The sequence below is a fragment of the Lepidochelys kempii genome, chromosome 11, assembly GCF_965140285.1.
Source record: "Lepidochelys kempii isolate rLepKem1 chromosome 11, rLepKem1.hap1, whole genome shotgun sequence".
Classification (NCBI taxonomy): Eukaryota; Metazoa; Chordata; order Testudines; family Cheloniidae; genus Lepidochelys; species Lepidochelys kempii.
The window spans coordinates 45,492,796-45,505,714 of NC_136390.1; the positions used below are offsets into that span (position 1 = coordinate 45,492,796).

Sequence of the window (12,919 nt, forward strand, 5' to 3'; positions counted from 1 at the left end):
CAGAACAGTGGGTGACCTTGTATAGAATATATGTCCTTTAATTTTATTCTCAGTTAAGGTAAGATTGAAAACTCTGAATTTCCTTAATGTTATTTTAGCACATTTTTAATTTAATTTCCTCAATTTTATCAATAAAAACACATATATATATATATATATATATATATATATACACACACACACACACCACAACACACTTACAAACCTAAATGTTCTAAATTGTTTGTGACAAAGGGCACTTACCCTGCTTGCACATATGCAAACTCTTTTGTTACACGCAAACTCCAAGACATGGAAACCCATATATGCCCGTCAGAGTTTGCACTTGTATATATGCCCAAAAGTGTGCCTACAATTTAACATGTAGTTGAAAGTATAGTCCAAAATTCCTTCCACTGGAAGCTCTATTCACTGGAAAAAACTGTAGTCAACCCATTAGGTCGACAGATCAGGAGAGCAGCAAAATGATTTCCTCAAGGCAGGTGGGCTTTGTCTGGACTGGCAGGAAAAAAAGACAGTGGCTCCTTTAAGGGTCCCCCCCTCAGGATATGGGAGGGCAGAAAGCATCACCTGAGCTGGTGTCAGGCCAGTGGGACTCAAGTAAGCCTTTGGCCCCTGCACACCTGGGGCAGGGCATATAAACCCTGTCCCTCTGGCCTGAGTCATCTCTCTTGCCTGGTGAGCAGCTATAAGGAGGCAACAAAGGGGCCTGCCATGGTTACACATGGCCAGGGACAACCCGCCCACCACCATGTGGGGCTAGGAGTCCCCAGGAGCCTCAGGGTGACCAGCAAGGTCCCAGTGAGGACAGATTGGAATCACCCCAGGATCACAATAGAGGCAGCGAGAGAAGCAGCAAGGCGCAGAGCAAACCAAGAGTGTAGGTGTTTTCCCCCCAGTGGGAGTCAGTCAAGCTTATTGCTGGTGATCCAGTGCAGGTGCTTGGTCCATAGGGGAGTCTAGTTATGTGATAAACCAGAATCGGAAGTAGACTTAGGGAAAGGCATCCCCTGAAGAAACTGGAGAATGGGCTTGGGCATACAAATGTCTGGTAAAATGAGGATATCAGCCACTTTATCCAGCCCCTTAACCATCATATGAGGAAAGGGCAGAGGGTCCCGCCAACAAGCTAGCACCAACTGTGTAGAGTGGGGGGAGAGGGGGCTGCTGCTGGCAGCCCTTCACCAGGTAGAAACAATTAAGGAAGGAATCTTGACCTGCACTGTATGAATTATTGCCAGACAGTTGAAAAATGAGTTAAATAATAAAACTGAGGCCTAATTAAACCACATCCCTTGCACCTTCCCCCCACCCCCTGCCCCCATGTGTCCTCAGCAATGTACTGGACAATTGTATCAAGTAATTAGATTCTTTAAATGCAACTGAATAATTACAGAGGCATTATGGTTCTCTTTCCTCATTTCTCAGTTCCCCCAGATTCTTCGCAGGCAAATGAACCACAAATACATTCTTCAAAGACGGACTTGCAAATAATTCACCAGTCTCGTATTTCACGTAATACCTCAATAGTCTCAGATTTTACCAGGTTTAGATGCTGTGTCTTAGAAGCCTACAGTGGAGACTTGTGGCCCAACATTTTTGAGTGGTTATCTACACTCTTCACTGGTACTTTTCAGATTAATCAGTGTTTACATATCGGTTTTGAAATGGTCAAGTGCTAATAAAGCTGTTCCCTGGAAGCCCAAAATATAGTAATAATGCATTATTTTGGTGCTCAAATATTATTTCAGTGGGAATTTGGGGTACGCAAGTGTGAGGGCTGGCTGGTGAACTGAGCCTAAAGTTATCTGAGGAAACCACTGAAAGAGAATATAGAACCTCACAATGTCACTTTTACATTCGCTTTTCTGACTACAACTGCACTTTCAACCCGAGAAAACAATTTTATAATGGAAAACAACTGATCTTTTCTTTTAATGGCATTGCTGAGCATCTCTGTAATTAAATGTAAATAACTCAGAAAACAGAGATTAACAGATAATTTGCCCCATATCTAATTTACTGAAAAATAAGCATTATATGAAAATATTTATTTTGTATGAAACAAATAAAAGGCTCATTTTAAAAAATTTCAAATGCAAAAGATGAACATATTACTTTGAGAAATATATTTTTCCAATTTGCTCCTCTTAGATATTTGCATATAAATGACTACTTTGCACTTTATGCTCTGTGAATTGGAGTAAATACAGTAATTAGGAGCAATCTACAGGTAAGTGGACCAAATTATTAATGGTGCTTTTGTTTTAATGAAAGTTAAATTTGCAGAATGGATTTATTTATATTTTTCAGTCTCTCTGCTCCAGCTCACTGTGGTCTTTAGCATGACAAAGAACAGAGCTTTGGAGACAAATCAAGAATGCCAGTGTTTGTCCTACTGGGGGCTGTAACACTGTCATAATCCAAAGATTGGCAACACACTCTAAACCAAAGCACTAGTGTTGTGAAATCTAAGATCAAAGGCAATATTTTCTCCTGACAGGATTTCTGATTAAGTGATTGGATTAGGAACCTGTAGTGGAGGGAGGATGGCAGAGCTGCGTTGCAATAAGTGCAATTTTGTCCCTTGGAAGCCTTGGCTGAACTTTCCCCTCCATTTTAGAAACTAGAGTGTGAGTAAAGCTTGAAAAAAATTTCAGCCCAGAAAAAAAACAAACCCTTGCCGAAGCAGGTCAGCCTAAAGCTGAGGTGTAGCAAACCATGAGGAGGAGAGGCCTATGATATCACAGAAGGAGGGGTGGAGTTTTCAGCAAGACTTTCTGGCCATTGCTGGTTCTGGCTAGTTTAATGAATCAGCAGCAGGCCTGTAATTCTTGATTATTGACAAGTCATATCCCAGAAAGAGAGAGTTAAGGCCCCGATCTGGAAAACACTGATGCATGGGCTTAACTCTGCTCATAAGAGAAGTTTGGTCAAAGTTAATGGGACTATTCATGTGCTTGGGGTCAGGTATGTACATGAGTGTTTGCAGGATCAGGGCCAAATGTTTTAAAATGAATCTACCAATAGAAAATGTGCAATGGCTTCGCATTTCCAGACACTGAATATATGTCCCACTGAATGCAAAACAGATCCACGCCCTGGTATATATATTCATAACACAAGTGACAAATATATACAAGCTTTCATGATCAATTAGCTATCATTAGACAAAATTAAGTAACTGCACTATATCCTAATCTCTTAAATCATTGTTTCCCCACAAATTGCATTAATCTTTTCATGTTGTTATTAGACTCTATGACCATGCTATAAATACAAAATACAAGCAGTAAATATTTCATCTATAAACAACTATGTTACAGATATGAATGAAATGTACAGCAATATTAGAAGGAAGTTTAACTAGAAGATTTAATATCATATGCATGTTCATATTTTCTGTTTAGTCTAACGTTTATCATTTTCTGTTTAGTCTTTCAGCCTGGTTAACAAAATGTTCCTCTTCAGAATCCATTAATGTTTAAAGCGGGGGTCTTTTTAAAATTACTGTACTCAAGTTTTTCAGTATAACATAATAATGGGCCACATTCTCCGCTTCAGTGGAGCTGTGCCAATTTATACCAGCTGTGAATATGGCCCAATATGGTCTATCAAAGGAAACATATTTGGATATTTTTTGTCTAATACATTTTAAAATATATAAATGATTATTTTTACTGTATGATTCGTAATTAGAAAAATGACTCTGCTGGTTAAAGTTAGAAAAGTGGCTATATATATCTAAAAAATCCAAACCTTCATGCTCAAGACATCTGCTTCCTCAGTGTCTTGAGTCTTATCTGTTTATATTCGCAGCAAATAGGTTGGCATTACTTTTTTAACTCCTGTTAGCACTGCAGAGCCAGTAGCTCTCTGGAACAGCAAACTGGATTTAAAAACTGTTCACGCATCATCAGAAGTATTGTAAACTGAGTTTCAGTGGCAATGCCAAATTCTGTCCTCATTTACACCTATGAAATCCCACTACACATGTAACTGAGGGAAGAATATGGCTTGCAGTATCTTTGATAAGACTAACAATGCACAAACCAGGGGGAGGAGAAAGACTAAAATCAAACAGCTTGATGTTCAAATCTCAGGCTGAGATTTCAGCACAGTTAGATATAAAAAACACACCAGCATAGTCACATACATATTCAAAAATCTATCTGAAATACTGCACAGATTGTTAGATCCCAATCCTGCAAAGACTTAAGCAGGTGGGATGGCTCAGGTGCTTAACATTAAGCAGGTGCTTAAATCTTTGCCAGATTGGGGCGTTGGACCCCATCCTGCACTCACTTACACATGCGCTTAACTTTCATTTCAATGGGACTACTCATGAAGCACATGCTTAAGTGTTTGTAGGATCAGGGCCTTTAGCTTAGGGTGTGGAAGTGTGATTTTTATTGTAAAGTTTTAAAATATCCAATTTAGTAGAACAGCAGTAATAATAGAGAAAATGGCAAATTAAACCACATTTATAATTAACATGAACAAAGTCCTATTAGAACCTTAAAACTAGTGAAACAAAAATTCTTTAAGAATGTAATGCAAAGACAATTCAAAACAATCTCACAGTGTTACATAAAATTGAAAGTAGATTTGGTCAAAAATAGGAAAAAATTTCACAAAAAATTCAAAATGTCAAAGTTATTTTCATTTCATGGAGTATGAAAGGATTTTTTTAAAAAAAATTCATAAAATGTTTTAAAAAAAAAGTCAAAATTTTGACTCATTTTCCCCTTTTTATCTTTTTTCTTGTTGACACTGAGTGCAGTAAAATATTATTTGGTTTCTTTCCCTGCTTTTTCATTTTTCCTTTTGCTACTCTGTAACTTTCAAAAACTAATACAAGTTGACAGTTTGAACCACAGTTCATCTGTAGAACCTGATATAACCTCACATAACCTCAACATAATATATGATAAAATGCAGAGTGTTTTGAATTATGAGAACTTTTGCTAAGTATCCTTCAAGTGCCTGTGTTTTCATAAATTTTAGGATTATTATTGATTTACTATAAATGTACTTTTATTACATTATTTTCCATTTTATTTCTACTGTTATGTACGAAACACAAATCTGAAATACAATGGCAGAATGCTGCCATGATTTAAACAAGGTTCAGGCTCAAATGGTTTGAACTGTAGGGCACATCAGGCCTTAGCTTTGCCATTATCTTGTTCAGTGTATTTATAGTGCATTCCAGACTACAAGATCTATCAAACTTCAAAAATATATGTGAGTATGGGCTATAGTGAACTTTCTTTATATCAACAAATTGGAGTCGGTAGGAAGTAGAGAACCAATGGGGTTGTCAATTTTATAGTTCATGAGAGAACAGCTAAAACACCATATTGCAAGAAAAAAAACTGAGCAGGGGTATATTATTGCGTTAATGTGTTTGCATAACCCTCGTTTCCAAAACTGATGGTGTAAACTGTGATCATGGAGAGGAAAAAGAACAGGGAACTGACTAAGAACTACAAGGAGTTTGGTGGCACCTTAAAGACTAACAGATTTATTTAGGCATAAGCCATGCATCACTCCATGCATCTGAAGAAGTGTTTTTTTACCCACGAAAGCTTATGCCCAAATAAATCTGTTAGTCTTTAAGGTGCCACCAGACTCCTTGTTGTTTTTGTGGATACAGACTAACACAGCTACCCCCTGATACTTGACTAAGAACTGTGTATACAAGATTTTACAAAGATAAGTACAATCTAACAACTGTAATTGTGTGACTTTCTTTGGACTTCTGTCCTTACAGTTCCACATTTCTAATTTTCCATTTTTTAATCTTAATGGAAATAAACTTTGGAATTAAATGTTAAAGTCTGTGAAACATTACTGGCTCTTTGACTTTATCTATCTTCACAGAGTAAAGGTATAATTCATAAACAAATAAGTGCCAAAGTTTATTGTAATAAGTACTTCAAAGGTTGAGAATCATTGTCTTATACAAACCTTTGATGACAGGGTCTGGTAATTTATAAATAAATATCTTCCTAAGATAAGTGTTATCAGCTCACTACAGGCAGAAAGTTTCACATCTGTTAAGGAATGAAGAGTCATTCAGAATTATGACATTTGTGGCCATGTAATAGAGCTGGCTAAATTATTAATGGGAAATAATATCTATTTTGAGTTTACTCTTTTCCTGTGGATTGTTCACTATTCAATGTTGATTTCGGCAACAATATTTGTTACTCAAAATATTCATCAAGAGTTTACACAAAAAGTCACCGTGTGTGGATCAATTGACTGTTCACTATTCATTATTAGTGGTATATGATTGGTCACTTAAGTCATATGATACTGTTTCTGCTTCCTGACTGGATGACAGACTTTTTAAACAGGAGACTATAATGCATATTGAATGACAAACAACAAATTGCCCACTTACAATATCAATTTTCAAATGTATAAGCATATCAAATATCAATTTTCAGATGTATAAGCATTTGTGAACTTTTGAACAAATTCCACTGCATACACCATATTAGATTACAACTCTGCATATACCTTAATTTATTACTTCACATATGGTTGAGACAGACCTTAATATGAGCGGTGCAGCACCTGAAAACAAATATTAAAAGGAGGAAACATCTTTTCCAGTTCATATGTGCTCTGTCTTAAAATATGAACAAAATCTGAATTTAATAAAAATACATAATAACATCAAGAAACTTGAATGGAACCTGACAAAGTACAATGTCACAATGGTCTTGGGCACCCACAAGAATCTAGAGAAATTCATTTACTTAAGCCTATATGCAAGATGTATCCATCCCTTCAGATCAGGAAAGTGAATGCTCATCTCATGTCAGCAAAATAGGAATAATTTAATGTGACAGTATATTACTGTACTACCTTCTTGTCTCTGAAATATCCTTGAATAATATTCTGCTCCTAAGAATGACCTTTATTTCCTAACACTGGTTGTAGTTCTATGATTGAGCTATTATCTTCCTACCTCAAGCCAATCACTTGCTTAATGTTATCACCTTATTCCTACCTTAATATACATTGATCACAACAGCAAAAAAGTGACTGGAATGTTAATTTCACATTTACAAAACACTTGATTGTTTTTGTAGTTGTTACCATAGTTATGAACCAGTCTAACATCTCACAGCCCAGCAAAACAAATGAAAATCTTGAAATTCCTCTGTCTCTAGCAGGTACGGCTAGTTTTTATTTTATTTGACAATAATGCATAAAGTTGGAAAATATGATATTTTTACTGGTTCTGCCAGAGAAACAATTACTACTGAACTTAGTTTTCCATTGCAGAACTATGGGGCTAGGGAGGGGTGTGTCTTATTTTCATTCTTTACATCAGTAAAGGTTGGACATGTTTTTTCATTCTGGCCTTTTGCTGACAAACTGATCACAACAGAAGCCCTGTGAACCTAGAGGCTGATTGTCTATATCAGAGCTATAAGGAGACCAGGGACATCTGCGTGCGTCCATATCACACACCTTACCTTAAGTTTAGCCAGAAGGAGTTCATGATCCTGTAGTAGTTTTTTGGTCTCATCTTGATTGCTTCCAATTTCTAATACATTTGGAATTGACTCAGTCAGCTGAAGTTGCACCCATTTCCCACACTAAAATGCAAACACAGGCAAACACCCAGTGTGTGTCATCCTGAAAACACAAGGGCTCTTTATATCCCTTCCCCAAAACATACCAGTTAAGGCCCAAATGGATCTTTGCAGGCAGACCTCTGTATCCAATGGGCACGGGGATCTACTTACATGTATCCAATTGCACAATCAGGCCCCAAAGTAAACAAAATCTAGTGAATACAAACTTCAATAAAGGGATGCCATTAAAAAAAAAAAAGGTAAATCAAGTATTATTTGAGGCGACATACCCAGGCCCCAAATTCTTGCTTCATCCAATTTCTACCCAAACAGTTGTCAAGATGGTATTTAAAAAGGAAAGAAAATCATACCAGGGACTAAAAATAACATTTTCCCCTTCTCTGTCCTGGGAATTGATAACATATTTTTAGCTGCAGTTTTCATAGATCTCTCAGAGCTAAGGGGCGTGGTGAACTTATTTCCTAACCTTCTCACAGCAGAAACAAATTAAGGCAGACATGAGGGCTGTCATTGTTACATAACCCAGCTGTCCTCAGCACCCAGAGTTCTTTTAGTACTAGGTAATCCATCACAGCATTTTCTCTAACAGGTGGTTTTTGGGGTTTTTTTTTTGTTTGTTTGTTTTGTTTTTTAAAGGAACAACCAAAAGGCCTTTACATAGCTGGGGGAGAAAATGACAAAAGGAACATAAACATTAGAAAGTGATGGACCCAATCCTGCAAATCCTTACTCCTGCAAGTATGGCTCATTACGTTTCTTACTGAAATGAGAGATTTCCAACCCTATATGAAGATACTAGCAACACTCATTTGTTCAAGATTTGTTTAATGCAGCTGATATAAATATATAATGTTACTAAGCACTTAACCCACAATCATGTCTGCAGCAGATAGATCATGAGCCAGGCTGTGTGTTGGAGTGAGCCTCCACAAGGAGGAGCCAGGAATCTTGCACAACAGGCTGGGCTGCCACTGCATAACAGCTACTTCAGCCTCAGGGTTGGAATAGACTCCAAGGTACCTGTGCCTCCATCTCTATGCTGGGAGAAATGCCAGGTGGATTAGCATGGTAGCAAACCCACTAGCTTGTTCCCACCAGCACTTCCAAATCCCCACTAAACTGCAGAGCCACTCATGAACAGATGTTGCATGGTGCACAGGGGAGCAGTACGTGGCCTCTCCAAAGTCCTGCCCTTCCTTGCAGCATTTCTGCTGCAGATGGGTCTTTCTACATCTGCTAAGGAGGGGGAGAAATTTTCTCCTGGGAGGAAAAAGCCCTCTGCTATTCTAAATGCAAAATCTGACCCCCACTGATGTCAGTTCACACATAGTCACTGTCTTTAATCTGCTTTACAGTTATCAAACTCTAAAAAAAGTCCTAGCCTGAGAGGTTAGAGGTATCTAAGGGAGTGAGATGCCCTACTTCCATTGCATTCCAACTGGTGGCTGGTGTTTAACTCCCTTAGGCAGCTTTGAAAATCCCAGCCTTATTTAGTATCCCAAACTGCATGCAGGTTGTGTGAGCTGGAACTAGTCACTGTAATGGTCCTTCAGGTCTTTATAAACAAGAGGACATACATAAGAGCTACTACTAAAAATATATGACAAAGGCAATTAACTTTTGGTTTTTAAAGGATGACTACAATTTTAACTGGTATTTTTTTCAGTTAACACTCTGAACAAGACGTGGCTAACTGAAATGGTTCTTTGTGCATTTGTGACGAATGAAAATTGTACAGTGAACAGAGGTGATAAATACATTTATAAAAAAAAAAAGACTAAACTCCCCAGAGAGATGATGTTCACATATATTATGATGATAAACATTTTTATAGCATCCTAAATTTACACTGCCACGTTTTAGAATCAGACATATTATTGGCCCCTAAGAACTTACATAGTTCAGCTGAATAGTTTTGGTTCATGTAAAAAAAGAGAAAAAAAAATGATATACTGTAAGTAACATGAACTTCTTAGGATGTTTTCTACATATTAACTTAAGCAATAAAATAAATGTACTTGCCTGGTCAACATTATATGCTGAATAGATGCTAATATGACTAGAATTTGGAATAGACTGTTACTAAATACTATGCAGACCAAAGCCACAGAGCTAAGAGCAAAACTGTTAGCAAATGTTGTCTTACCTTAAGTATAGCGATAACAATCCTGGACTCTCCAGCCTGAACAGCAACTGAACTGACTGTTGTTGTAGAAAGGGGCTCACCGGAGCTGCTTTCGTTGGACATGGTGTTTCAGAACTGGACTTCATACAGTACCACAGCCTCAATACACTCGTGTGCACTGGTCATTTCAGAAGGCAACAAACAGGGTTACTTGGATTCATTCAGCAAAAGAGCTCAGCTAACACTGATTACTCTGCCAAAAGGAAAGAACAGGAGGTTAAAAATAGACAACCCCATTGAGTTTATCATTCTTGAGAGAGAGATTTGACACACCCCTAGTTTGATAGCATTAAGCTGTCTGTTCTTTTTTGTCATTATCTGAAGTGTAAAGGGCTGCCTCTGTGAACATCATCTGACTCTGGATAAGCAAATGGAAAAAAGACAAATCAAAATAGATGGACTCAATTTCAAAACTAATGCTGTATGGATAGATCCAAATATTATAAGGCTTTAAAACAAGCAAATAGCAGATCTAAATATTCAACTTGTACAACTTCTTGTTATTCTCCCCATTTATTAGTTAATGAGCTGCATAAATTTGTTTAATATAATTTTTTCTCCGAGTCAGTGTACACATTATGAAGTACTATTTCATTATATATATATAAACGAACAGTATGACATACAGAACAAAGCCCTGTGAATGGAACCAGACAATGGATTTCTTACTAAAAACATTAAAATGTATAGCGACCCTATTAATTAAAAAAGGACTCCAAATATCCTGTGTAGGCTTTTGATAGGCATTTTATCACTCGGTATTCCACTTCATAGCAAATTGTTCCTATATTCTGTTTAATTTTAAGTAATCCTTCTTTAGTAATATGCTTGTAAGAGGCACACCTCCCAACTCATTAAAATGCTGCACTGTACATTAGCTTTTATTCAGTGCAGGGAAATCACAGACAGTTTTAAATTGTGGCACAGGGTCAGAACATTAATTCTATTGCTAGAAACTCAGAGCATGCTGCAAGTAGACTGTGGTATTAGACAGCTGCTATTTGATTCCCTGTGACAGAACAGCTGAGAAAGTGACACTGGAGTGTACACAGGTTGCTCAGATGACACAAGTACATTGGAGAAACCTCAGACTTAACAGGCTTAAAAGCATCTGCTTGCTTTATTTCTTTAAAATTGCATAACAGTTTAGATCAATTTAGAAGAAAATCCAGGCTCAAAACTTGATAGCATTAGAGAACTAGGAGTATTAAGTTATCCATGTAGTCAAGTATTCAAAGATAAAAATCAAAAGAAAAAATTACTTTTGTATTCAGCAAAAATTCTGGCTACTCTAGTACTCTGCAAAAAAGCTCTGCAATTCTCTGACCAGGAAGTGTCTCTTCCAGTTTCTCCTCACATGGAAGCTTCCTGTTGATGTGTGAACTGATGCCAATGGACATTGTGAAACATGTCTTGGAAGTTCCAGCAGTACAGACAGATAGGAGCAGAGTACAATGCTGACTCCACTATAGACTGGCTGAATTTTATTTATGAGATTATTAATTATTATCACAAACAATTCAGACAGCAGTGAAGCTAAAATCTGAAAGAAAATGATAAAATATTTCGTATTGAAGGAAGAGGAGGGCAGAGCTACAGTGGAAAAGCTGATGTGGTGACTGGTGGCCCTCTGTGCTAAAGCACTTGAACATTGAGCCCACTTGTAACATGGATAGCAAGCAGTCTTAAGCTAACTGGGCTGAGGAGGGCATAGATGACCATTCTTTTAAAAGAATACCCAGGCCCAAAGCCAAAAACAAATCACGAAGCAGCAACTCTTCAGCTATGTGCTGCAGAGAGCCCAAAAGAGCATATATCACATCCTTTCACTCATTCCCAACACCCCTTGACGTACCTTGCAGAGACTCTCCTCAGTAAAACAAACACTTTATACAGAAACTCATGAGGCTCATCGAAGAGGAAAAGTCAACAAAACTTTAGATTAAATGGGTACTTGTGTAACAGGTGTGGCCAAGTAAAATGTTTGGAATGAAGAGATTGAAATGCAACAATGAACTGTACAAATAAAACTTTGTTCCTAAACAAAGTTGGACCAACTAGAGGATTGAAATATTGTCTATCTGGCAGAATTAGTATGTTTGACTAATATCCCAGAAGATAGGGATTTAGTGCAGCTTCCTGAACCTGGGCAGGTCCAAGTGCAGGATATAGCTTGTATTGGGGACTCTGACTTTTAGAAAATGTGATTTCTGAATTACTGAAAGGGGCATGATCAACTTGACTTCTAGTCAGTCTCCTCAAAAGGTGTTTCAAGTAGTTTCAACTACTCTGCCTGAGTCTCCTTGCCAATATTAATTGTTTCACCATCACATTTTTCTACTTTTAAAAATATGGTTAAAAGTATTGTCCTGCTGGGGATGGACAATCACACTAACTAGTTGAAGCTGTTGTGTGTGACAGAAACTTTGCATTAAGGCTAAGCAAGGGAACAATTAAATGTCCCTTTTTTTCATGATAGCTGAAACAATGAAAAACCAGCACTCGAGGACTAGATCACATTAAAACCTGGACAGTGGCTGGGCCATTCAGTTGAAGGGGTTCCTGGGATTTGATAACAAATGCAGAAGTGGGGGAATGATTTGATTGCAGCTGTGTGTGAAAGAGAAGTAGGAGACATACCACAGAAAACACATCAAGGAAACCTCAGATACTGCCAAAAAAGCCCTTGTAGCATGGTCTGGAGAAAATGCTCACTCTGAATTGTGATCTAAGACATTTTCTTCTGCTGTTTGAGTCCTGCTGTGTTTTGGGAAATGAAATTTATATACATTTGCTATAAATAAATAGGATTGTATCAAAGATATACCAGACTCCATCACCAATATCTCCTCCTAACAGAAGCAACCCACAAGATCCTGAATATTTGCTAACTGCTTGCATCAAAAAGAGTAGTAATATTTTCCTCACTTGTTGCTGTGTGAAAGAACTCCCCACAAACAGGGGAAACTGAGGTACTCACTGACTATACAAGGGAAACAGTGAAACTAAACAAAGAGCACTCTCAAATCCATAAGGTAAGCAAACTGAATGAAACAGAGCAAATTAGTATAAAATATTAGTTTCAGTAATCTCAGGTATTAATTATAACTAC

The 12,919-nt window shown here is 37.5% G+C and overlaps 1 protein-coding gene across 1 annotated transcript in view; it reads right to left on the reverse strand.

The window, feature by feature from the left end:
• The window catches only part of TTN (titin), a 468,698-nt gene extending 458,828 nt beyond the window's left edge, over nucleotides 1-9,870 (reverse strand). The window contains exons 1-2 of the mRNA XM_078847988.1: nucleotides 9,769-9,870; nucleotides 7,500-7,622 (exon numbers count right to left, since the gene is read on the reverse strand). Of these exons, the coding sequence (XP_078704114.1) occupies nucleotides 7,500-7,622; nucleotides 9,769-9,870 (225 nt within the window). The remainder of the gene's footprint in view (nucleotides 1-7,499; nucleotides 7,623-9,768) is intronic.
• Between the last annotated feature and the right edge of the window lie 3,049 nt (nucleotides 9,871-12,919).